The sequence below is a fragment of the Lynx canadensis genome, chromosome B2, assembly GCF_007474595.2.
Source record: "Lynx canadensis isolate LIC74 chromosome B2, mLynCan4.pri.v2, whole genome shotgun sequence".
Lineage (NCBI taxonomy): Eukaryota > Metazoa > Chordata > Mammalia > Carnivora > Felidae > Lynx > Lynx canadensis.
Window position 1 is genome coordinate 99,322,176 of NC_044307.1, and position 27,654 is coordinate 99,349,829.

The window sequence follows — 27,654 nt, forward strand, 5'->3', positions numbered from 1 at the left end:
GGCGGAGCGGGGGCGGATCGCGGACGATACCAACTGGAATCCTACGGGAGGGGAAACGGGCATCGAGAGGAAATCGAGGGACGCTGTCCCTCAAAGCAACTGAAATATAGCGAAGAAGCTCGGCAGTTGCAGTAAACTATTTCCTTTGCCTTCAGGTTATCACCCAGGACGCCGCTGGGCTGTTCTAGTTCCCGCGATAGGGTAAGCTCCGACCCTGGCTTGAATGGAACAACCTACATGAGGTGGCGCTCGGCGTCCACCCGAGCGACCAGCTAGGCTGTAAATGCGCGGTCCCACGTGACTTTCTGGGCCTCGCCTCCAGGATCTGTGTCCGCCTGGCTGTGGTTTTCGTGGAGTGCACTTAGAATCAGGACGTGAATTAAGTTTGTGGTGTGTTCCCGCATTCCGAGGGTGCTTGCACAGAACTTTAGTGGGACCCGCGCTTCTGTCCTTTGAAAATTGGTTTTTCTGGAAATAACCCCGTGTTGGGATCCCCCAGGGAAATGAAGAAACCACGTGGTTGAGTTTCTGCTCCGCCGCCCACCTAGGGTGAGCGGCTAAAACGCCGAAAGGGTCCTGTCTTCGAGCCAGAGCCGAGCACCGTCTACCTCTATCACACTTGCCCAACCTGTCTTTTCTGAATTTCTTTCTATTTCAGCCATTGGTAGCAGAAGCCAGTCAACGCCACCACTACACAGAGAATCAAAGACAAGCTGGGTTGGAAATCCGTCTGGTCCGTTCCCACCCCCACTTTGCAGGTGAGGAAACCGAGACTCAGAAAAAGTGACTTGACCGAAAAACGGTGCTTGGCAACAGGGCTGAATTTCGAAATGCCTGTTAATGTTCTGTCACTGCTCAGGTTTTTAGTAAGGGTGAGCGCCATCTGATGCCCAGTCTCACAAAATATTCACAATTGCAGCCGTGCTTATATTAAATAGTAAAAATTGGACTATAAAAGGTATTTTAATGCTGTTTTCAGTTATTTGTACTTATCATGCAAGTTCAATTATTCACATTTAACCCTAATAAAATAGCGCGAACGTTATTTGCCTTTTTTGAGATCTGCTTTGCTATGAAAAACCAAAAAAGTTGACTCCATAAACATTTTACCATTTTTTCAACTTCAAATCTTCACTACTTTCTAGGATCTAACCAGTGGGGCTCTTTTGTACCCTGATGACCATGAACATTTGTTCTATTGACTACACTAGTTGGAGATTTGCCTCGATGTAAATAAGAAACTGATGATGGTTGATCCAACCTATGGCTAGAAGAATGAGAGTGCAGCCAAGTACTTAAATGAGGTCCCATTATCGGCCTTTAGTGAACTGGCTGCTCTTCTCTCACGGTATGTTTCCCACAGCATGTATATGGCATATGACCGTCTGACACCCAAAGGAAGGCACTAGTAAACTTTTTTTTTTTAAGTTAAAAATATAATAGAAGTCTGTTTTCTTCCTGTACTCCAGTGAATCAACTTGTTTACATCCTAGGATGAACACACCCCATTGTGGAGACCATTGTTTTATGATTTGTCACCTGGATGTTCAACTCTAGTCTTCAGATTTTTGATAAGAGAACATTTCACTCTCTTCTTTTAAAACTAGAGAAGCATTGGCTTATTTTATTTTACATGGCATCTGTTAAGCTAGCTCAAGGAAGATTTTCAAAGTCATTTCAGTGTTCCGTAGCAAGGACTGGCATCTGTAACACAGTTTGTTTTTGTTTTTGTTTTTGTTTTTTAAGTTTTTATTTTGAGAGAGAGAGAGAGAGAGAGAGAGAGCTAGTGGGGGAGGGGCAGAGAGACAGAGGGCGAGAATCCCAAGCAGGCTCCGCACTGTCAGCACAGAACCCCATGCGGGGTGAGAACCCTGAGATCGTGACCTGAGCTGAAATCAAGAGTCAGATGCTTAACCAATTGAGCCACCCAGGCACCCCTGTAGCACAGTTTTGATAACATATATTAAACATTGTAATATTTAAGTAAGTTTCAACAAAGAAGATTGTAATAAATTAAAGATTAATAGTAAGCTAAAATTATAGATTCAATTTCTTATTATTAACACTGTGATTAGGATTGATGATAAACTAGAGATCCTGTCATTAGGAGGCTCTCCACTTTGGCTATGGATATGTCTCCCATAACTATTCCAGGGTTTCAGAAGGGAGCATTATACTTGACAGCTGTTATTCTTAACCTTGACTGAACATAGAAATCACCTGGGAAGTTTTGAAAATTCCTGATGCCAGAGTACCAATTGAATTAGTCTGGAAAAATGCCTGGGCTCTCCACGTGTTTTTATTTATTTATCTTTTTAATGTCTTTATTTATTTTTGAGGGGGGGGAGGGGCAGAGAAAGCGAGGGAGACACAGAATCCAAAACAAGCTCCAGGCTCTGAGCTGTCAGCACAGAGCCAGACGCGGGGCTTGAACTCGAGCTGTGAGATCATGACCTGAGCTGAAGTCGGACACTTAACCGACTGGGCTGCCCAGGTGCCCTTCTCCACATGTTTTTAATCTGCAACTTAGGTTGGGGTGCCTGGGTGGCTCAGTCGGTTAAGCAGCAGACTTCAGCTCAGGTCATGATCTCGCAGTTCATTGGTTCAAGCCCCCTGTCAGGCTCTGTGCTGACAGCTCGGAGCCTGGAACCTACTTCAGATTCTGTGTCTCCCTCTGTCTCTCTGCCTCTCCCCTGCTCATGCGCGCTCTCTCTCTCTCTCTCAAAAATAAATAAACTCCCTCTCTCTCTGCCTCTCCCCTGCTCTCTCTCTGTCTCTCAAAAATAAATAAACGTTAAAAAAAATTTTGCAACTTAGGTTGAAAACCACAGCTTTACTCTTATTTCTCGAAGTGTGGTTCATGAAACCAGTGCACTCATACCTCCTGAAAATGTTTTAGAGATGCAAAATCTCAGGCCTCACCTCAGACCTCCTGAATGATAATCTGCATTTTTTTCAACATCCATATGTACATGTGTTTTAAAGTTTGAGAAGCCTGCTTATTATAACCTGTGGAGAACTATTCTAGGTATCTAAATTGCTGCAGTTCCTGATAGTGAATCATCTACAAGATGACATTAAGCAAACGTTATGTAAAGTTTTTATTTGTTTTGTTTTGCATTACAAATAAATGTAAGGTCAGGGTACAAACACAAAACTCTTGGATATGGGTTCTGTCTAGGCTGGCACCTGAGACGTATTTATTTTTATTTCTGTTCTGCTTCAAACCCGGTCTGCTAGAGTTTTTTTCCATTATATGCCTTAGTCCTTTAGGAAATGGAATCCTTTTTTCTAACATATTCCTAAGGAACAACCCCAGTTCAAGCTAAACTACACCCCAGGCAGCTTTCTGATACCCTGCACTAGCTACTGCTTCCCTCTGTGCCCAGGTATTCATTGTGTTCCTCCTGATCCTCTCTTGGAGAGCTGGTTTCAGCCAGAACACTCCCAGATGGACATTCTGGTTATTAAAATATTCAAGTGATTTTGTACTGACTGCTAACAGGGCACTGCCCTGAGCCGCCCAAGTGTCCCAGTCCCCCCATCCCAAGATGCCTCTGCCTATTGCCTCTCCTGCGGTGGGAGACCTGAGCTCCAGTCCAGCAGGAGCTCCAGGACCCTGAACCAGGCCTCTAGTCACTGTCCCTTCTGATCGAGCAGTGTTGGCATACCTCTATGCCATCTTCATCTACCTTGACAAAATCAAAGTTTCTCGTCTCATCGTTTTTCCACATTCTATTCTGTGGTCCATTTTGTATTTTGTAACTTTTTCTTCCACGTACCTGCAAGGCACAGGTCTCGTAGATCTATGTCTTTAACACATCCTGGAGGTTCTCAATGTGTGGTCTCTAGACCAGCAGCATGAGTCTCACTTGGAAAGTGTTAAAAATGCAGATTCTCTGGCCCTCACCAGACCCAATGAATCGGAAATGGGGGTGAGGCTCAGGAACCTGTATTTTGTTGATAGGCTCAAGCATTTCTTATTCATACTGAAGCAAAAGAACCTATGACTTACATTTTCAAAGCCCTCTCTAATCAATTCCACACTTCGTACTTTATGTGGTATATGTTTCTGTTGAGTTTGTTACAGACGTTTTGTATGATATAAAATTTATTTGAGGGGCGCCTGGGTGGCGCAGTCGGTTAAGCGTCCGACTTCAGCCAGGTCACGATCTCGTGGTCCGGGAGTTCGAGCCCCGCGTCAGGCTCTGGGCTGATGGCTCAGAGCCTGGAGCCTGTTTCCGATTCTGTGTCTCCCTCTCTCTCTGCCCCTCCCCCGTTCATGCTCTGTCTCTCTCTGTCCCAAAAATAAATAAACGTTGAAAAAAAAATAAAATAAAAATAAAATTTATTTGAGATATGGACTGACTAGATTGGCCAATTTAAGATTCCATTTTAGGAAGGGTGGTTGATAATATAATTACTATAGTACTTTAAAAAATGAGTTTCCAGGGGCGCCTGGGTGGCGCAGTCGGTTAAGCGTCCGACTTCAGCCAGGTCACGATCTCGCGGTCCGTGAGTTCGAGCCCCGCGTCAGGCTCTGGGGCTGATGGCTCAGAGCCTGGAGCCTGTTTCCGATTCTGTGTCTCCCTCTCTCTCTGCCCCTCCCCCATTCATGCTCTGTCTCTCTCTGTCCCAAAAATAAATAAACGTTGAAAAAAAATTTAAAAAAAAAAAAAATGAGTTTCCATAGGGAGAGCATATCACTAGGTGTGATGGAGATCCATTAAAAATAATTTTTTTAATGTTTGTTTTTGAGAGAGAGAGAGACTGAGTGTCATCAGGGGAGGGGCAAAGAGAGAGGGAGACACAGAATCTGAAGCAGGCTCCAGGCTCTGAGCTGTCAGCACACAATCTGAAGGATGGAGATCCATTTTAATTTTGAGTATATACCTTTTAATAAATTTAGTCAATTGAAAATGAATGTGATGTTAGGGACAATAGCTAAGACTGAACATAAGAGGGACTTGATGTTTCTTGAAGTGATAATGATATTTTTTGTCAGTGGCAGCTTGACTGGCTTTTGCAGGTTAACGTTCCAGAAGGGAAACTAATTTTTATCAAATAGCTGCTATGTGTTAAGCATCAGCAGAAGTGTCTTCACATATTATCTCAATTAATCATCAAACTGCTGTGAGATACAAGTACCCCTATTTTACTAATGGAAATGAAACCCAAAAGTTGATAGAGTTGTTACTGATTTTATAAATTTAGTCAGAGAATCACTAAAGTTTTAGAGGCAGAGGGAGCTAATATCTTCTTTACTTCTATCTTTTCTTTCTACAACTGAGGAAAGTGAAAGGCTAAGTGATTTGACTGCCACATTGCTAGGCAACTGGGACTAAAACACTCCTAATTTAAAGTATGTACAAAATGCAAAACCTCAGAATATGGAACCCTGAGGTTGCCAGACTATTCATTCATTAACAGATAACTGGCATGGTTTGCAGTTGGAGCAAACAAATACTTTAGATAGAATTTCATTTTTTAATTTTTTTTATTTTATTTATTTTTTATTTTATTTAAATCTAAGCTAGTAACATAGAGTGAGTATTGGTTTCAGAAGTAGAACACAGTGATTCATCGCTCACATATAACACCCAGAGCTCATCCCAGCAAGTGCCCTCCTTAATGCCCATCACCCATTTGGCCCAATTCCCTACCCACCTCCCCTCCAGCAACCCTCAGTTTCTTTTCTGTATTTAAGAGTCTCTTATTGTTTGCCTCCCTCTCTGTTTTTCTCTTATTTTTCCTTCCCTTCCCCTATGTTCATCTGTTTTGTTTCTTAAATTCCACATATGAGTGAAATCATATATTTATCTTTGATTTATTTTGCTTAGCATAATACACCCTGTTTCCATCCACGTTGTTGCAAATGGCAAGATTTCACTCTTTTGATTGCCAAGTAATATTCCAGTGTGTGTGTGTATGCCACATCATCTTTATCCATGCATCAGACAATGGACAACATTTGGGCCCTTTCCATAATTTGGCTATTGTTGATAGAGCTGCTATAAATGTTAGGTCACACGTGCCCCTATGAATCAGCATTTTTGCATCCTTTGGATAAATACCTAGTAGTGCGATTGCTGAGTTGTAAGGTAGCTGTATTTTTAATTTTTTGAGGAACTTCCATACTGTTCTCCAGAGTGGCTGCGCCAGTTTGCATTCTCACAGCAGTGTAAAAGGGGTCCTCTTTCTCCACATCCTCGTCAACATTTGTTGTTGCTTGAGTTGTTCATTTTAGCCATTCTGACAGGTGTGAGATGGTAGATAGAATTTTTTTTTTTATTGGTGGGAAATATTTATTCAAACTAACATAGGTAAAGACTTAATGTCTTTGCTATATTGGAAAAATATTTACATTATTATAGAAAAATAGCTAAATTTCCTGAAGAAGTAACTCACAGAAGTGCATATGGTTAGTACACTTTTTTTTTAACTTTCCACACTTTTTTTTTATTTTTTATTTTTTAAATTTACATCCAAATTAATTAGCATATAGTACAACAATGATTTCAGGAGTAGATTCCTTAGTGCCCCTTACCCATTTAGCCCATCCCTCCCCACAACCTCTCCAGTAACCCTCTGTTTGTTCTCCGTATTTAAGAGTCTCTTATGTTTTGTCCCCCTCCCTGTTTTTATATTATTTTTGTTTCCCTTCTCTTATGTTTATCTGTTTTGTCTCTTAAAGTCCACATACGAGTGAAATATGATTTTTGTCTTTCTCTAATTTCACTTAGCATAATACCCTCTAGTTCCATCCACGTAGTTGCAAATGGCAAGATTTCATTCTTTTTGATTCCAAGTAATACTCCATTGTGTGTGTGTGTGTGTGTGTGTGTGTGTGTGTGTGTGTACACACCACATCTTCTTTATCCATTCATCCATCGGTGGACATTTGGGCTCTTTCCATACTTTGGCTATTGTTGATAGTGCTGCTATAAACATGGGGTGCATGTTTCCCTCCGAAACAGCACACCTGTATCCCATGGATAAATGCCTAGTAGTGCAATTGCTGAGTTGTAGGGTAGTTCTATTTTTTGTTTTTTGAGGAACCTCCATCCTGTTTTCCAGAGTGGCTGCCCCAGCTTGCATTCCCAGGTAGATAGAATTTTAAATGTTTATCTCAAATTTCCCAAAATAAGAAAAATGTCCAGATACCACACTCCCCTTATTCACATGGCTTAATGTAAGACACGGCATACACGTTAGACTTTGCCATACTAGCAATTAGGGAAAGGTCACAAAATTAACATTTTGTATATAAGTCCCCAAAATGCCATTACTCTCTTATTTGTAGACATGGAAGAATCTAGAATTCCTTCTGTTTAATCAAAGGGAGAGTCTTAAAATTTTGTTATATTAAACAAAATTTGGAGTTAATTGGGATAAGCTTTTGAGTCCTTGAACCAGTTTCTCTAAATGACATGGCTAAACATACACATCATCCTAATACAGAATACATTTTTTTAAGTTTATTCATTTATTTTAGAGGGAGAGAGCACACCAGCACAAGCAGGGGAGGGGCAGAGAGAGAGGGAGAGAGAGAATCCCAAGCAGGCTCCGCACTGCCAGTATGGAGCTCAGCATGGGGCTCAAACTCAAGAAATGTGAGATCATGACTTGAGCAGAAATCCAGAGTCAGTACTTAACTGAGCCACCAGACACCCCAATACAGAATACATTTTAATACAGAAGTATTACTGGGTGTACCTTTATTAATTTTTTTTAACGTTTATTTTTGAGACAGAGACAGAGTGAGATCAGGGGAGGTGAGAGAGGGAGACACAGAATCCAAAGTAGGCTCCAGGCTCTGAGCTGTCAGCACAGAGCCCAACGCGGGGCTCACACCCACAAACTGCAAGATCGTGACCTAAGCTGAAGTCAGGTGCTCAACCGACTGAGCCACCCAGGAGCCCCACAGTGTGTACCCTTAAATGGTGGTAATAAGAACCACTGCATACACAGATTTGTGATTAAACTTTCCACACAGCCTGAGAGTAGGAAGTGGAAGCAAAGAAAGGGACCATGAACTTGCCATCCTTTAGAAGGTTGGCAGAGTTCTACCTTTACATTTCAAGTGAGTTGAAAAATAAAGGGAGGTGGAATCCGTTTCTTAACCCATGCAGATACCACAATTCTTTCATATCAGATAAAATGCTTAATTACCTAGTATATGGGTTCATTGCCAGTAAGAATTGCTCTGCTGCTTGTTATTACATGACTAATGCTTGTAATTTGTTTTAAGCAGGATCTCTGCAAAGCATCAGTTTCATTCATCACATGCTTCACTAGTTGGTGAGAGTCTCTGTGGCAGTCCTAGCCCCACTTTGAGATGTCACCAGTGTGACCAGAGGAATCCATCCAAAGGCCCAGAGAGGATCTGGGGACTTCATACAAACAGCTTAACCTCTCAGGTTGGCTGAAACTCTTCAGAATAGAGGAAGAGGAGGTATCTCCTCTTCACTGTTTCCCAAATCTGGCTATTAATCAGTCATTGAGGAGCTTTTAAAAAATACAACTTCCCAGGCCACACCCTGAAAGTTCTACCCAGTAATTTGTCAAACATACATTTGATGAGCATATACAGCATAAAAGGTCCTATTCTAGGTCCTGCATACAAATTATTGATTCTGTGAACCCTCACAACAACTCTATGTGGTAGGGCCTCTGCTTTGACATGAAGAAATAGAGACACATTGAGGTTCTTGCCTGAGTCCATGCATCCAGGGGATGGCAGAGCTAGGATTCATACCCAGGCTGTCTGGCTCCATAACACACATTCTTAACACTATACTGCCTCTGGGTCACTTGAGAATGTACAGCATGCCTTCTCCCCACCCATCTCCGATCTTAGTATAAAAGCATATACCAAATAACAATAAAGCTGTTATTTAAGAAAAAAAAAAAAAAGGCAAGCATATGCCAGTTGTCAGGAGTTAGGGATGGGTGGTGGGGAGCAGGGGAGTAGGTATAAAGGGGTAGCCCAAGGGAGGTCTTTTTGAAAAGATCTGTGTCTTGACTGTGGTATCAGTCACATGAACCTACACATGATAAAATGATAACACACATGGTACCAATGTCAGTTCCCTGGTTTTGATATTATACTATAGTTGTGTAAGATAATGTCCATTGGAGAACCTGGGTGATTGGTACACAAAACTGCTCTGTACTATTTTTGCAACTTCCTGTAAATGTATAGTCATTTCAAACTGAAAAGTAAAAAGCATATGCCTACTTTTGGCAACCCCCAAGTCAATTAGAGGTCTGCCTCCTTAAGATTGGCTTAAAGAGAGATCATTCTTGGAAGACAGACCTTCCACTAAGGGTAAGAGAAGCTCAATCAATGGCTTTGGGCAGAGCATGAATGCACCGGCGGTGGTGGTGGAGGCAGCTGAGCGAGGTCACCACTAACAGAGTCACGCACTTCAGTGACTACACAGAAGGGGCTGAAACCAGTTACTTATGTCTTGCAGTGAATCCCAAATGACTAGTGCCCAGCTGACTTAGGAAGCTCCAGGTTGAGCTGAATGAATGCGCAGAGTCCCTACGCCATATTTAGAGACTCTGACTCAGTAGATCAAGGACAGGGTCCAGCAGTCTCTGTTTTAAATGTTCCCCAGGTGATGGGTTTGAGAATCTTAGATTAAGGAGCAGCTGATAAAGCTAGATCCCCAATAACATCTCAGGAGTGTCAACCACCACAGGGTTGATTTGGGTTGGGATGAACAGTCCAAGCTCTTGGTTTTCATATGGTTGGTATGGTCAGAGACAACTATTCTCTTCATGTCATATAGAAACATCGAAAGTATATGCCCTTTTCTGCATGCTGTGTATAAACAATGAAATATTACAATGAATTTATCTATTGCCTCTTTTCTATTTGGCCATTTACCAAGTTTCTCAGGGTAGAAAATGTATTTTATAAACAACATAATTCTGTTAAAAATGTTTTAGGATTGGAAGACCATTAGGTACCCTGCTAAATTAAGAATGGTTTGGGTTACAAGTAGCAAAATAATCAACCAATAGTAACATAAGCAAGCAGGGGTCTATTTGTCTCACAGGACAGACAAATAGAGATAAAAGTCCAGAGATAGGTGCTTGCTGGAATTGGTTCTGCAGCTCAAGAGCTGGGACTGACATCTCTAGTTTTCTTGACCTTTCCTTCGCAGCTCCATGCTGTCTGCGTTCAAGACTGGATGAAGGGAAGGGGCAGGACCACTGGCATTCTACTCCTGTCTCACTGGCCAGATGGAATCCCATGGCCATGACTAGCTGCAAAGGAGGCTGGGGAATGAAGTGTTTTGCTTTTATAGTCTCTATGGCAGAGGCAGGAAGGAAAAATGGGGAGGGGTTAGGTGTCGGGTGGGCCAACCTACAGCGGTCTGCACAGCTTTCAAATTAAATTTTATCAGGCACTGTTTAATTAAATACAGAAACAGCTTATCAGACGCGTAATAATAAGTTGTCAGAAAATATTGTATGAAAATCAGGCATAAAGATCTCCACTGTCAACAATCATACAGCGTTGTTTTGGTCTTTCATTCTCTGTTGGAACCAATTCTAGTTTTTGAAGAACTTGTGTTCCTTCAATCAATTGCCTATGTAGGAGGAAAAAATGGAAAACTTAGTCATAAATTTTCACACTTAGCTTCCATTCCTAAATTGAGTCCTATCTTGTTTAGCTGAGGCTATTTTGTATGAATTAGATTAACATCTGTCATAAATATCATTAATAGCTGTAGATGTGTCCACTTTGCCATGGCTCCTTCACATCTGTTCTGGGATCAGAACAGACTGAAATCTGTCATTCTCACTGCTGTCAGAATGATCTCTTAAAAATGCAAATCTAAAAAAAAATGCAAGTCTGATCTCACCTCCCTGTTAAAACACTTCAATAATTTCCCATTATTCTTGTGATAAAGACCAAAAATGTCTACCATGGCCTGCCATGGCCGGCCTCCCCACTGCCCTCCAGTGCTGTCCTATGGTGTGCTCCCTTCGTTCTCTGCCTCAGCTGGACTGGCTTCAGTACCTCAGTATCCCATGTTGCTTTCCAGCCACATCTGTCTGTTTTGCTCCTGCCCCCCACTTCCCTCAGCATCACTCCACAGGGAAGTTTCCCAGGGCCCACCACTGCTTATGTCAAGCTCCCAGTCTTATGGTAATTATCAGGGTTAACTTGACATTTATTTGTATGATTCTTTGATTAATTTTTGATTCTCCCATGAAGACATGGTTCATGCTTTTACTTAATACTCAATGCCTAACGTAATGTAGGCACCTAATCAACATCCACTGAATACATGACTAAAAGTTCAAAGCCATGGTAGTTTGGATCTCCAGACATTCACCAGCCATGAGCTGGAATTTCCCTGAGTAGAGCTAGACTTCTGATGGTTCTCTCAATTGAAAGAGAGCAACATGGACCAGAGAGTCAACCCTAAACATAGGACTAATGCCCTTTGCCAGTGTTTGGGCAGAAACAGTGGCTGAGGGGGAGGTGAGGTTTCCATTTCATGAGCCTTTATAAGGACATGGCCGTGCTGACACTGATCACCCTCTAGTCATCTCTTTGTCTGCCTCTGGCAGAAACCGTGACACAGAGCCTGACACAAGGTACAGTCTGAGGATGAAGAGCAAGGGATAAATGGACAGATTGACCTCTGACTAAAGAGGATGTGAATGAAGCCTGTTCTACAAATTGGTTTCACAAATATTGAAGGAACACCTACTGTGTGCATCTCTCCACTGTGACAGGTGTTAGGACAGAAGATGCATTTTTTTTTTTTTTTTTTACACTGTGCCAAAGAGGACAAAGAAGCAGTTTGATTTTGGTAATCAGGAGGTTTCTGACCTAAGCCCTGAACAGGATTTTGGCAGACTAGAGGGAGGTAGAAAGGAACAAGATAAGCAAAAGCCCAGAGGCTCTTCTGGGAGTGAGGGTACTCTGGCTGGCTGTGGTTCAGTTGCCATGTTGAGTTTCCAAATCTCCATTTCCAGCCTTTGCCCAGTGTGAATAACCACTTCTGGTATTCCAGAGTTGCCACCTGCCTCTAGTGTAGGTATCCTAATCTGAAACAACTTGTCCATCCTGAATTCATGACCTCTCCCATATCCTCCTTGTATTCTCTATCTTGGTGAATGGCACCAACCATCCAATCAGTTCTAAAATCCTAGTTGTTTTTCTAGACCTTCACTGCCCAACATGGTAGCCACTGGCCACATGGGGCTATTTTAATTTAAAATTTAGTAAAATTTAGTTCCTCAATTTTACTAGTCATATTTTGAGTGCTCAATGGCCACATGTGGCTGGTGGCTATCATACTGGACAGCACAGATTATGGTACGTTTGCATCACTGCAGAAAATTCTGTTAGATACCACCACTCTAGACTCTTCCCATGACCTCACCACGACCATTTAAATGGTCATAAAGTCTTGTTGAAGCTAACTTCCAACTACTTCTTGAATTTTCTGTTCTTCCCTTGCTTACCTGTACTGCCAGTGCCTTGTGGCCCAGGACTTCATTTATGGCACTATTATCATCGCTTCTTAACTGGCCTTTCCGCCTTCATTTTCATCCTTTGCCAATTAATTCCTCGCTTCTTCTAAAAAGATTTTTTTCAAAATAAGAACCTGGTTGCGTTGTTCCCAATTAAAAATTCTTCCGTGGCTTCCTATCCCCTTTGGGTGGGGAATCTCTGCTCAGCAGAATGGCATTCATAGCCCTTTGGGACCTGGGCCTAACTATCTCCTATTCTCCACTCTCCTTTCTCTCCATTCTCCACTAGGTACTAAGCTCTAGCCAGATCAAATGACTTGTAGATAAGATGCTCTCCTTACTTCTTAAAGCCTTCTGCCAAAGCTCTTCGCTCTTCTTAAAATTTTATTTTATTCATTTTGATGCCAGCCTTCTCTGCCTAACTTCTATGTGAATTTCAGTACTCATCTCACCTTCTCATGAAGATTTCTATGACCCTTCCCCCATTTGGGCATCCCCTATAAAGAAATTAATTCCCCCCACCACTGTCCCCAACATACACCATTTCTACTTATGCATGTATGAATGGAGATTTTACAGCTTTGTATTTTGATATTCTTTCCCTGTGAAACCACTGGGGTAAGACTGTGGGTTGATACAGTCTCCTCTGAAGGCAATTCCTAGTGTTATCCATCTATCTGAAGGGGCAAGTTGATATATCAGAAACTGGGGCTCAAAAGGAGGGGAAATTTCTCTTTCTGGACCTTGCTAATCATGTCTGGGCTTCCAGAAGGTCAGATAAACCTGGGAATGCTCTGAGATGATAGGAAGAGAAAGCATTAACACTAGAGGCAGTCCTATAGTGGGGAAGGATGGTACCCCTGAAAGAGTTACACTTTGTTGGAGTATCTACTTGCCTATTATGGTATTACCTGTCTGCTTCTGCCTAGTGTTCTTTAAGGTCTTGTTTAAATGTTTCAGTTCAGACTCCACTGTGATTTGGAGATTTCAGGGATTAACTGAGCTCATACTTGAGCTAGAACAATAAAAGAGGTGCAGTGCCTCCCTAAAACCAGTGTGGTGGTAACAACAAAAATGAGTGAGCAAGATTCCCCTGGAGGATGGTGAATCCCATGGAAAACAGCAATCATCAAAAGGAGATCACATCCTCCATTCCACTGCCACCCTCTAGGGATCTGCGTTCACTTTTACTGATGGAGTTGGAGGGTGTTGTTTTCTCTCTCTCTCCTGTATCCCTGGTGCACTCTTTACGGAACGGGCATAGCCCAGGTTTGACTGACTTATAGCTGTTGGTTTTCTAATACACTGGAGACTCCCTAAAGGGCAGACATTGTGCCTCTTCACTCTTTCCCCAGGACTGAGCACCATGACTGGCATATAGTAGGTATCTAATAAAATGCTGGTTGAATGAATGAATCAGGAGGCTAACAGAAGTGAAAGCTGAAAAAATATGTGGGGCCAGACGGTTGCATTGATTAATATAAAATCATCTCTTTTTTGAAAGAAATCTTTGGATGAAAATATACTTTCTGCTTTTTCAATCTAGAAATATCACTTGCATTACAGTGAAGGAATAATTGTGGTTAAAATTAAAACTGCTATGAAATTTCATGGGAAGAAGAGTCAGCAATTATTTCTATGGAGTGGCTGGAATAATCTAATACTTATTCAGAAAAGTTCTAATGCTCTGCATCATTTCAGGGAAGACCAAGTAAACTTCAATTTATATTGACTTCACTAATAAGACATCATTAGATTGATAAAGAGTACATTCGTCATCCATTTTAGGTCCACATGCCTATAAGCAACTTGATGATATATTCTAATAATTATTACCTGAGATGTTTCCATATTTTAAATTGTTCAGTTAAAAAAGTTACTTGTAATTTGGAGTGTTCGTCTATCTCTTCAAAATGTTCATGTACAGTATTTAAATGGCTTCACCTCATTTTTGCATCTAGATATATCTACATTATTAAGCACTATGGTATTATTCATAATAAATAGGAAGATAATATCCTTGAGGCTGAAGATAGAAGGATGGGTGGATGGATGGATGGATGGTCAGAACATTATAATGGCTGTGCCTAAATGGTTTCTGTGGTTTGTCTGTTTTTAAGTAGGCTTTGCAACCAGCACAGAGCCCAAAGCGGGGCTTGAACTCAGGACCTGAGATCAAGACCTGAGCAGAGATCAAGAGTCAGACACTTAACCAACTGAGCCAACCAGGTACCCCTCTGTTTTTTAAAGATAGCAAGCTTGTTATGAAATATTCATTCTAAATGTTTGTCTATATTTATATTATTTTTGCTTTAAAATTCTATCCTCAGTTACTCATAAACCATATACTAAATCTTTTGGAACCATGTTTTTACATATGTAAGTATTATAATTTTTTTGTTTAAAGTTTATTTGTTTATTTTGAGAGAGAGAATGAGCAGGGGAGGGGCAGAGAGAGAGAGAGAGGAGAGAAAGAATCCCAAGCAGGCTCCGTGCTATCATTGCAGAGCCTGACACGGGGCTTGAACCCATGAACTGTGAGATCATGACCTGAGCCGAAACCAAGAGTCAGATGCTCAACTGACTGAACCACCCAGGCACCCCCATATATGAGTATTATACAGACAAACGTACAGCACACATACCCAAAAGCCACATATTTTCTGTCTAGATAGGGCATTGGTTGTAGTGTGATGTAGAATTGTGACCCATTGCTGTGACGGCCTTTGTTGACCATTCCAAGAACTCCCCTCTTATCATGAGGAATTGAAAAGTTTTCATCTAGAAAATACAATAAATAGTAGGTCATTAAAATATTTCCAAATTGTGAATATTCTGTTTCATACTTCACTCAACTGGGCTGTTAAAAAAGATAATATAAAGTCTTATTAGAACTATTTGAACATTTCTTTACCTTTAGTTTATCATTACTGTAGCTAAAAACAAGTGTGCTAAGAAAATTAATAATGTAAAAGGAAGTACATTGCTGAGGTATAAAGGTCAGCAAATTTTCTCGTGCTGTTTTGGCAACAGGACTTCATTCAGCCTACCAGCGTGATCATTAAAAATATCCCCTTTGAGAAGGCTTTCGGATATGACCCTTCCCCTCATAGCATCTTATACAGACCTCGGTGGTAGTATTTATAACACTGTGTGATTGTTTACATGGTTTTTTCTTCTCTAGTATGTGCAGACAGGGACCTTGTCTCAATATAGCTTAACTCCTAGGGCCTCCTAGCACCTTATCTGGCATATATGTGGTCTTAAATGTTGATGATGAAAGTAATTCATGCTGATTTTTAGTCTTCAAATAAATTTTAATCTCAAACCATCTATGGACCAAGTGGAAAGTGTTTTTTTTTTTTTTTTTTTTTTTTTTTTTTTTAGTGTAAGGTTAACAAGTAAAGAGAATTATATGATGGTAAATTAGGTTACCATTTTCAGGAAGTGCCATTTTTAGCATGAAATAAGATTGACCTCCAAACTCAAAATACAGAAGGAAGTAGTAGAAGAGGAATTCACTAAAAGTTTTCAGTCAATAACGTTATAAAATTCTGGGAATGATTGAGAGATATGAACACTAACTGTCAATAAGCTTTTCTGAAACTGCAGTTGCTAAGTATTTAGTTTGAAAGCTAAACCAACTAAGCAATTAAGCCATATTTATGGTAGTTACTTTTAGCTTGTTAAGTTGCAAACTGAGTAAAAACCTCTGAAATCTTATGAAATGCAAATAAAGCATTTTTGTGTAAATGGTTCTATATAATTACATTGCTGCTCCATATTCATTTCAGGGGAATTGAGAAATAATCCATTAATTTTACAGAAAATCGCATGGAATAGAAATCTGCCCAAAGATTCAGAGTTTTACCAAAATAGCATTTGTCATTGTTCTTAGATATTATGACAAATTTTTCTTTAATTCTGTAAGCAATAAGAAAATTTGTAGGGTTGTAACGTTTTTACATTCTGTGATTATGGGAGAAATTTTAAAGCTTAATTAACTTAATTAACTTTTAAAAAGTTAATGTATGAGTATAGGCAGCCCCTGACTTACAAATTTAAAGTGTGTTCACCTGAAAAGATGTGCGAAAATTAAATAACTATGTTAACAATTGTTTTAACAGAATGTTGATGTGGAATGTAGGGACCTGAGGCTATCTATGTTGCTTCCAAACCCCTCAGTGACGGTGCCACAACCAAGTAAAGTCCTTGGGTAGAATTTGACCTGCTCCTGCTTCTGGAAAGCATCCCACTGAGGGGAAGGGAGCCAACACCCCACCCCCCACCCCCTTCTCTGCACAGTTACTGGTGGAGGCCTTTGTCATGAATAATAAGCTGTAGTGACCCTTCCCATAACTTGGCATGAGATGCAGCTAAGACTGTTGGTACCTGCTTCACAGCTCACTTGGGGAATGAGTGGCCCCCAGGCATGCTGGAGCATATTATCCACTTAAAGATGGGAGCCAGTGGCATAATAGAGTTCAAAATAAAACTCTGTCCTTAGAGAAGCTTTCCTGAGAAATGGATATCTGAATAGTATTTTTACATTAATAGGGAGAGATTTTCCTACGAGTAACAATATTAAGATGAAGAATGAAAATCCCAGGTTTAATTCAACATTTGTTCATTTGACAAATATTTTTTGAAAATTTTTAAGTTTATTTATTTATTTTGAGAGAGAGAGAGAGTACAAGCGGGGAAAGGCCAGAGAAAGAGGGAGAGAGAGAATCCCAAGCAAGCTCCGCACTGACAGTGGGCTCGAACTCACAAACCGAACTCAAACCATGAGATCATGACCTGAGCAGAAATCAAGAATCGGTTGCTCAACCAGCTGAGCCACCCAGGTTCCCCTTGATAAATATTATTTGAATGCCTAGTGTATTCTGAGTGCTAAGTAGGAACTTAACGCTTTTGATTTACATTTAAAAAAATGTAAATTTAGTCTGCTCACATTTTTTTGAGGACAGGAAAAACAAAACTACTGATCATTAAGTCAACCAAACCTTTTTTCTTTTTCCCTTCGCTTTGTCTGAGTGGGTTAATTAACTGCTATAGATTATTTTAACTCTATCGGTAGCCCTGAATAGAAAAGAAAAATTTCAACAATATACAAAAAAAAAAAAAAAAATGCTTTGAAGTAGGAGGAACAAAAAACATGTTTAAAACAGGAAAATTTTTAAATTTGAGTGCAGCTAACAGCATAATTAGTAATAGTTTTATTTTTAGGTCATGTTAATTGAGGCGTGGAAGGAAGTTTAAAAGCTATGTTAGGAACTCCAAACCCTTTCATTACCTTGCCTGTGACTCAGGAGTTCTTGCCTCTGCCATTTATCATAAGATACGGAAGATATGGAATCTAGTTACTGCTCTGTGGTCAAAACTGGCATCATTTGTGATATACAACATTAAGAGTAAAATGTAACCGAAAGAGAAATCAGAAATTTATGTGCTGAAGAAAATCAGTTTCTGAATTTGTTTAAAAAAAAGCTCATTCCGATGGTTATAAAGGAAGCAAATACTGTAAGTCTGGGAAAACTGCCATGCATTCTCTCTGGTAAAAATATCATCAGAGAGTTTAGGACATTTCCATATAATTTGCTGAAGGCAATAATATCAAGTACAAATCTGACCTGAATCCAGCAATATCAGTTTTGTAAACCCACTGTTCTACTTTTACCATTCTATTTAAATACTAATATTCACTAATTATTTGTTATATAAAAGTACATGAAAGTGTGCTACTTAGCTGCTAGGAATTTACCCAAGGGATACAGGAGTACTGATGCATGGGGCACTTGTACTCCAATGTTTATAGCAGCACTCTCAACAATAGCCAAATTATGGAAAGAGCCTAAATGTCCATCAACTGATGAATGGATAAAGAAATTGTGGTTTATATACACAATGGAATACTACTTGGTAATGAGAAAGAATGAAATCTGGCCTTTTGTAGCAACATGGATGGAACTGGAGAGTGTTATGCTAAGTGAAATAAGTCATACAGAGAAAGACAGATACCGTATGTTTTCACTCTTATGTAGATCCCGAGAAACTTAACAGAAGACCATGGGGTAGGGGAAGGGGAAAAAAAAAAGTTAGGGAGAGAGCCAAACCATAAGAGACTCTTAAAAACTGAGAATAAACTGAGGGTTGATGGGGGGGGGGGGTGGGAGGGAGGGGAAAGTGGGTGATGGGCATTGAGGAGGGCATCTGTTGGGATGAGCACTGGGTATTGTATGGAAACCAATTTCATATTAAAAAAAATTGTTTAAAGGAAAAAAAAAAAGTATGCTACTTAGTATGTTTTAATTATTGCTTTCATGAAGTACTTATTTATAAGCATGTTGACTGTGTGTGTGACATTAGGAATGAATAGCCAGCATTTATGAACACTTGAGTGGATAAATACAGTATATTTATAATATTACATTAGTGAAAATGAGAGAATTCCAGCTATATAGACAACATGAATGAATTTCATAGGCAGTGATGAACAAAAGAAGCAAGCCACACAAAGAATGCCTATAGTATGATTCCATTTACATAAAATTAAAAAATAGGCAAAATTTAACTATATTGTTTAGGAATATATACATGGGTGGTAAAACTATCAAGAAAAGCAAGGAAAAAGGCTAGTTGTTACCTCTGAGGGAGGTGGAGTTATTGCTGAGGATGAATAAATGGGGTGCCTCTGGCATGCTGGCAGTTTTAATTTCTTGACAAGGGTGATAATGTGGGGGTTTGCTTTATAATTATGTTTTAATTGTACATATGCACTTTCTATATATGTGTCACAATTAAAAAAAAATAGCCCTTGGGGCGCCTGGGTGGCGCAGTCGGTTAAGCGTCCGACTTCAGCCAGGTCACGATCTCGCGGTCCGGGAGTTCGAGCCCCGCGTCAGGCTCTGGGCTGATGGCTCAGAGCCTGGAGCCTGTTTCCGATTCTGTGTCTCCCTCTCTCTCTGCCCCTCCCCCGTTCATGCTCTGTCTCTCTCTGTCCCAAAAATAAATAAACGTTGAAAAAAAAAAAATTAAAAAAAAAAAAATAGCCCTTAAATGGCTACCCAGACCATACTATTTTCAGTTCTCATTTCTAATAAAAAATACTTTTGTATAACTTTTAGTTGCATTATTGAATATTGACAGTACATCAGGTTCTTTGCCTTTTATTAATGTCCACTTTCATTTAAAGATAAGGAGATCTAAGAATTGGACAAATGGATCTTAAATTTTTTTTTTTCAACGTTTTTTTATTTATTTTTGGGACAGAGAGAGACAGAGCATGAACAGGGGAGGGGCAGGGAGAGAGGGAGACACAGAATCGGAAACAGGCTCCAGGCTCCGAGCCATCAGCCCAGAGCCTGACGCGGGGCTCGAACTCACGGACCGTGAGATCGTGACCTGGCTGAAGTCGGACGCTTAACCGACTGCGCCACCCAGGCGCCCCAGGACAAATGGATCTTAACTGCTGTATCTGTGAATTAGGGCACAAGCTAATAATGTAACAAAGATAATACAGTATTTTAAAATATATACCTTTTTTCTTTTGTCTTTTTTGTATAAATGACATTTTATCTAGTCAGCCCAAACTACCTAGTCGCCAATCCTTGGCCAGTGGGAAGGATTAGGAATATTATACAAGGAATGCAAGGAGAAAAAAAGGGGTTAATATTCAGTTTGTAACATTAAGAATAGGATTTGGGAAGACAATTTAAGAAATGGTGATTCAAAACAAAGCAAAACAGACTTTCTTTAAGTTAAAAAAATGATAAACCAATTTATAAAATAATCATCCAGTTAAATTATTATTTATTTCATTCTTTTTAAATTCACTGTGTTAACCTTAATAAAAGTGAGTTTTGTGGTTGTAGGTTTTGTGTGTGTGTTTTTTTTGTTTTTTTTTTTTAGCAAGCCCTTGGTTTCGATTCTGCAGCTCGTGGTAATAGGGTTCAATGAGAGAGATGCAGAGGAAGGCCTGGCTGTCCAATGTGTAAATATCCCACAGGGCGTGAAAGAGGGAGGGAAACCCATGTTTTGCTGTTCTGAGCACAGTCCTCATCTCTCCCTCAGAGGCATCTCTCGTTTTCGTTTGATGGGTTGCTGAATTTCTAATTCTGCACCTGCAGACATACTGAGTAATGGAGGCCTCCGTAAACACACTGGGCCTCCCCAGGCACCAGAGGACAGCTAGGCCTCCATCTGGAGACTAAATCTCCCCAAAAGTCTGAGCATAGGAGTGAGGGATAATCAACGGAGGCACAGGGTTGTCCCGGGGACAGGCAGGGAGTTGAGCTAAGAGATCCTCTCCTGCTGGACAGAAGGCCCATGTTGTCTGAGCCTCTGCCTCCAAACAGGAGTCTGGGTGATCTGACAGCAGCTGTGGGGTGGAGAGAGATGGTGGATTCTCATCAGGGATTAAGGGTATCAAGAAAGCTTCCAGGAATGTCCCTTCCCCATCTGCAATGTTTTATTTTAAGACCCAACTCAAAAGCTACTCTGGGCCACCGCCCCCAACTCTCCCAGGCAGCTGTCGGTTCTCTCCCACAGCACTCCGTTCTTCCTCTGTAACAGCAATTGGCACAGTGCCTGTAGCTAATCTGTTGAAATATCTGTGTGCACCAAACCTAAAATCCTTGAGGCCGGAAACTTGGTCGTATCATCTTTCTTTCCTAAGGCCCTGGCACCATGTAGGCCCCTAACTAGGAGTTTAATGTTTTATTAATGAGTAAGTAAATAAAAGGTGTCACTTGGATGGCTTCATTTAATAAAGCTGGCTCCACGTGAATTTAGAAGAAAAATGACTCCTTTTCCCCTTCACTTTGGTATTCCTTCAATATTACTTAAAAAAAAACCCACCTTTTCATTGTATTAAAATATGGACACAAAAAGCTATAGAAAACTAGTGTATAGTTAGAATTATTATTAGTTATTATATGGCAAACACCCATTTAATCCCCACTCAAGCCAAGAAAAAACTTTGCCAGCTTCCCCCAAAGTGCCTTGAATACTTCAAAAGTAACCACTCCCCTGACTTTTACATACTTTCATACTTAATGTTTCCTTATACAGTTGGCCCTTAAACAACACTGCTTTGATCTGTGGGGATCCACTCATATGTGGATGTTTTTCAATAAATACAGTACATAACTCTAAATGTATTTTCTCTGCCTTATGATTTGCTTAACATTGTTTTTAAGTTTATTTATTTATTGGGGAGGAGGGGTTGAGGGGCAGAGAGAGAGGGAGAGAGAGAGAATCCCAAACAGGCCCTGTGCACACAGCCTGACGTGGGGCTCAAACTCACAGACTATGAGGTCATGACCCCAGCCGAGACCAAGAGTTAGACAATTAACCCACTGAGCCACCCAGATACCCCAATTTTCTTAACATTTTCTTTTCTCTAGCTTTTTCATTGTAAGAATATGGTACATAATACATAAAACATACAAAATATATGTTAATCGACTATTTATGTTTTTGGTAAATCTTCAGGTCGACAGTGTTAGCAGTTAGTCAACAGCTATTAGTACTTACCAGGCAGTATGGTTTAGTCTTCACCATTTTAAAATTGTTGTTATACCTTTTAAGTCTCCTTTAATCTTCAAGTTCTGCCTCTTTCCCCTTTACTTACTTTTATCTGTTAATGAACCTGAGCTGTTTAACCTCTAGAATTTTTCCCAGTCTGAAGTTTGCTGATTGCACGTGCAGTTCAGTATGTTTCTCTGCTTTGCATCCTGTCCTTTGGGCTCTAATACTTCTGTTGAAAATGCAAGTTTGTTTCAACTTGATTGAAAGATTAGGGAACAACTGAGCGTAATGAATCTCAGCCATGTTTATGTGCAATGTCTAGGAGAAACACCAGGGAAATGTGGAAAATGGCACCCAGCTGAACCGAGCTGCACAGATACACACACACCTCAGACATCTCACAGGTCACCACGTATGAGCGGCATCCACCCACATCTGATGTTACAACTTGCCTCCAGTTTCAGAGGACCCTCCTCCTACCACTTCACAGTCATTCACAAGCTGCGTCTCTTCCCACGCCACTTCACATCAGAGAGCTTTCAAGGTAGGGTGCCAAATTTATTATAGTATTTATGTGTTTCTTGACCATAAAATATATGTAACACTGTGTTACTATTTTTATCAGGCTGCTATATATTTCAGTGTGTCACTGAGGAAGGGATTTTTTTGTACTTCATTTTTGCCATAAGTCCTATAGTTTTTATTGCATGATTTTGCATCGTGCAGACATCTTTAAGACCATATTACATCAGAACTGGTTTTATTTCCTGCAAATTGGCAGCTGGGTCCAGAGCCTTAATCGGACTCGTGCTTTGTCCCTTTGGTGATGTGTTGTCTCCCCAGAAAGCTCATAATATCTGGTTTTCTCTGTTTTTGTGAAGTTAGTAGATACCAATGCAGCAAAAGCCTAGATCCATTATTTCACTGGGGGCAGCAAAATGGTGCTATTCTATTATTTCCTTCTCACTTATTTATTGGAATGCTTTTATAACTAGCCATTTTATCTACAATTTGGTATAGTTCATATAGGAAAGGCAAGATAAATGCTTGATTCTTTGCTCATATTTATCCATTTTTAAGATAATGAATTTGTTTCTCATCATTCCCCCAAAGATAAATTATTAGGCTTTATTTTATGATATGATATCATTATGAACTCATGGATTTAAAATATTGGTTGGGTTTCAATTATTTGCAATTATGGTTCTTTTTGAAGCTCAAATCTTTGGCCAGCAAGAGCCTCTTCAAATTGTCTCCCAAGGCCTTTGACATGACCCTAGTAAATCTTTAATAGCTTTCTTGCTATCTGATGATAGCATGACTGAACATGAGGTTCCAGGCTCATTTTGTAATTTCCTGTCCCGGAACTGGAATCTGCCATTTCTCCCAGGAGCCCTGGTTTCTTTAAGTGAGAAGTGACATTTCAAAACAACAATCTAAATGCTAGGAATGTAGAAGGCTACTAGGTTGGTCATTGTAGACCAGTTCAGTGGACGGACCTACATATGTAGATATGTACTGCATGATTTTAAACTGGTATTTCCAATACAGAATATTTTACTTATTAGCCTCTATGAATATTTCACATATTTCATTGTGTCTCCCTTCATCCACATTGAAAATCCTAATTCTCAAGGACATACAAAACGGTGAAATTAGAGTATTCTATAATTACTTACTTTTTCCATATTACACATACAACAGTCTCAGAATAACAATATTAATAAATAATACCATCACCAGTATAATTACTGAAAATAGTTAAAGCAGTTTTTTGCATATATTCTCCCACTTTCTTCCAGTTTTAAAAAGGTACACTACAGATTCAGTCATTACGTGTCATACTCTCACCCTTTATGCCTCACTAAATTTTAGTTTCACAAGTCGCTATGATTACTGCTTGTCACCAATCCTTATGTCAAGATCTCTCTTACAATTTGTGTGAAACTCATTTTACTGTCGATTCCTCAAGATCAGGAAGGGATTGTGACAACATTATTCTCTAAAGTTTTACATATTGAAAAGTATGTGTGCCCTTTGTAAGTCAGATTGTTTGGCTAGATATAAAATCCTTAGCTCACATTTCCTTTCCTTGAACATCATATTACTCCATTTTCTTGTGGCATAATAATATGATGTCAAAGAATATGATAACCTACTTTGATTTCCCTTGTAAATCACTTGCTTTTTTTGCCTACCTGCCCAAAGAATTTTTACTTTCTGAACTGTCCAATGATGTTAATATGTCTTAGTGTTGGCTGTTCTGGTTTAATATTACCAGGTGGCAATGTTCTCTTTCAGTAAGTAGTGTCAAGTTTTTATACATATATATTTTTTAAGTGTTTATTTATTTTTGAGAGAGCGAGAGAGAGAGCATGCAAGCGGGGAGAAGGGCAGAGAGAGTGGGGGAGACACAGAACCTAAAGCAGGCTCAAGGCTCTGAGCGGTAAGCACAGAGCCCCAGAGCTCAACACGGGGCTTGAACTCATGAACTGTGAGGTCATGACCTGAGCTGAAGTCAGATGCTTAACCAACTGAGCCGCCCAGGCACCCCTAGTTTTTATGTATATAGTTTTACTTGAGGTATAAACATACAATCAAATGCATAAATCTTAGATGTTCACGTTGATGCATTTTGACAGTTCGTTGTGTATAGCTGTGGAACCAACACCAAAACACAAGATAGAACATCAAATCCTTTTAAAATTCACTACAGTTTTTTCAATATTAATTCTTAATATTTGTTCTATTCCTGTGTATTTGTTTAATTCTTTTGGGATACTTATCATCGGTATGTTGGATCTCCTCTTTATAGCTTTCCTTTTTGTCACTTTCTTGTGTATTTTTTTTCTTCATTTCTTCTTGTTAAAAAAAAATCCCTCCTTCTACTTTTTACTTCTTTTAAGACACATATTAGTCATGTTTCTTTGGCATATGGTCCTTCTAGTTTGTTTCTTTCTGAAATTTTCTTTTACTGTTAATTCTTTCCTAGTTCTGTAACCTCATGTCTAAGTTTTTCTAAATCTTATTTATGAGTTTTTCTGTCTTGTATCCTATTCTCAATGTCTTCTGGCTAATCCTAAAATTTTTACAGTTTTGATCTGTTTTTTGAGCATGTTTTTCCAGTGTATTTTTATTATCCGTAGTGATGTTCCTTTACTCCTTATTCTCTTTTACTTCTTCTAATAATCCTGAAATTTCTGTTGCCTATTTTTATGTAAAATTAGGATTCCTAAACGTTTAGAAGGAGGCGTGGTTTTAGAAGGGAGGTAGCTTTTCTACCTTCACAAAGCTCCCTCTTGTGTTGTTTTCATGTAGTGTTCAGAAGAATGGCAGCTTGCTCTTTGACATTTCCTGGCCCTGTCACCGTTGTCCCTGTATCCTACATGACTCTGATTCCATTCATGGCACCTCCTCCTCATTGTGGACCTGTCCTGGAAGAGTGCCCTTCCAGATCAGTTTCCAGAGTTCAGAGAGGTTAGGCTGCTCCAGCCTCTCAAATCTTACTAGGGACCCCTTGTACTCACCCACTGCTGGCTATTTTGGGGTTCTCCTGTTTTCACCTCTATTGGTTGGATGTCCTGCTTTCTCCCACACAGACCCTGACGCCATGCAGATTTCGGAGCTGTTGGTAGTTTGTCCTCATCTGTTTGTATTTAAGAATTCATGTGGGGGGCGCCTGGGTGGCGCAGTCGGTTAAGCGTCCGACTTCAGCCAGGTCACGATCTCGCGGTCTGTGAGTTCGAGCCCCGCGTCAGGCTCTGGGCTGATGGCTCAGAGCCTGGAGCCTGTTTCCGATTCTGTGTCTCCCTCTCTCTCTGCCCCTCCCCTGTTCATGCTCTGTCTCTCTCTGTCCCAAAAATAAGTAAACGTTGAAAAAAAAAAAAAAAAAAAGAATTCATGTGGATACATTGTCACCTAGTTTTGTTGTAAGTGTTATCCATGGGTTTTTAGTTTTTCTATCTACTTATGTGGTCTGTTTTTATGTTGGAATTTCAAAAAATTCAAAAACTATGCCATCACCATTACCATCTTCCCAGGATCCCCAGTAGCAGTCTTAATGGGATGATTATCAAAGTACCAAATTCTGGGTATGAGCATGGCAAATTACAAGCCTTAAAAATTATAAATTCCCTTTGGCCATACAATACTGATTCTAGGAATTTGTCCTAATGGAATAATATAATTTAGCATGTTACCTCAAACACCATCTTATTTGGAGTTTGAACTGTCCAGTCTTGTTAGATTTGAATTATCAGCTGATACATGACTGACAGATTTAAAGATACAGACCTTCAAATGTTGGTCCATAAATTGACTCGCCATCATCTCCTTTTCCAGCTACTATATCTGAGAAATAACAATAAAAAAAATCAGAATTTTGAGACTAAAATAGAGCAGAGTAATGGTGGGGGTGTGCTTTAAATTATGATTCCACTTATACCAGTGACTAGAGTAAGTTATAATATACTTAGCTGTTCAATACCTACACCATGAAAATATTACTATAACACTTTCACTCATATTTTGTAAGCATTTTAACATTTGTGATCTTATTTTTTCCCCTGATAATAACTCTCTGAGGTAGGTTAAATTATAATGCAAAACCTTTGAAATGATGAAGTATGCAATTACAGTTGTGGCCACAATTTAAAAGGAAGCGTGTTCATAGAAATTCTGCTTGCTCCACGGGTTATTCCACAGTTCCATAGTCCATCTTGCTTTTAAGGAAAATGGAAAGATGAAACTGAGAGAATGGAATAGGAACAATAAGGTCTTTTTGGAACAGGAATAAAAATAGTTGCTGTGAAAATAATCAGTGTTCAAATTTTCATTCCTTGGAACCCTAGAATGATCATTCATTTATTTAGCCAGTATTTTGGAAATGAAGTTCCTTTATAATATAATGAAGTGGGTATTTTTTTTTTTTTAAGTTTTTTTTTCAACGTTTACTTATTTTTGGGACAGAGAGAGACAGAGCATGAACGGGGGAGGGGCAGAGAGAGAGAGGGAGACACAGAATCGGAAATAGGCTCCAGGCTCTGAGCCATCAGCCCAGAGCCTGACGCGGGGCTCGAACTCACGGACCGCGAGATCGTGACCTGGCTGAAGTCGGACGCTTAACCGACTGCGCCACCCAGGCGCCCCTAAGTGGGTATTTTTTAAAGTATTTGTTATGTCTCATTTTGCAGTATATGTACCATGTACATATTTTGCCTTAGTCAGCGCTCCTGCTATAAACATCTTCCATGCACAAGTTACTTTTTCTCTATTTACAACTAAAAGGGAAACAAAGCTGACTAATGCAAATATCAGACTCTTGGTGGAAATAAAGTTCTCTGAGCTCTGCATATCCAGCTCCCCCATCAGCCCCTCTTTACTTCTTCCCCTCTCTCATTCACCCTCCTTGAGTACAGTGTACAATACGTATCTGTTGAAAGACTGTGCCATTTTAACTCAGTGTGAGTGATTTACCTGTATAAAAGCGTGCTGTTTTTTTAACAATCAGATGCAACAGCAAGCATATGGAGATAATTTATTCAGTACAGGCATGCAGCATTTAAATTACATTCACAAAATGGGCTCAGAAGTTCACGTTAAGCCGGAAGTCTT

At 39.9% G+C, this 27,654-nt stretch overlaps 1 protein-coding gene and 1 long non-coding RNA gene across 4 annotated transcripts in view; one reads left to right on the top strand and one right to left on the bottom strand.

Moving 5' to 3' along the window:
- The first annotated feature begins 62 nt into the window (after nucleotides 1-62).
- On the top strand, nucleotides 63-14,672 carry LOC115514274. 2 transcript variants are annotated; one of them, XR_003968922.1, is made up of 3 exons: nucleotides 63-201; nucleotides 659-758; nucleotides 14,634-14,672. It is a non-coding gene; the product is annotated as an uncharacterized LOC115514274 (long non-coding RNA). The 2 variants fall into 2 exon arrangements; XR_003968923.1 differs by lacking the exon at nucleotides 63-201 and adding an exon at nucleotides 281-390.
- The window catches only part of PPIL6 (peptidylprolyl isomerase like 6), a 33,397-nt gene continuing 16,150 nt past the window's right edge, over nucleotides 10,408-27,654 (bottom strand). For both annotated transcript variants that reach the window (XM_030316124.1, XM_030316123.1), the window contains 3 exons: nucleotides 26,335-26,391; nucleotides 15,156-15,291; nucleotides 10,408-10,607 (listed from right to left, as the gene is read on the bottom strand). In XM_030316124.1, the coding sequence (XP_030171984.1) occupies nucleotides 10,496-10,607; nucleotides 15,156-15,291; nucleotides 26,335-26,391 (305 nt within the window). In that variant the 3' untranslated portion in view covers nucleotides 10,408-10,495. The remainder of the gene's footprint in view (nucleotides 10,608-15,155; nucleotides 15,292-26,334; nucleotides 26,392-27,654) is intronic.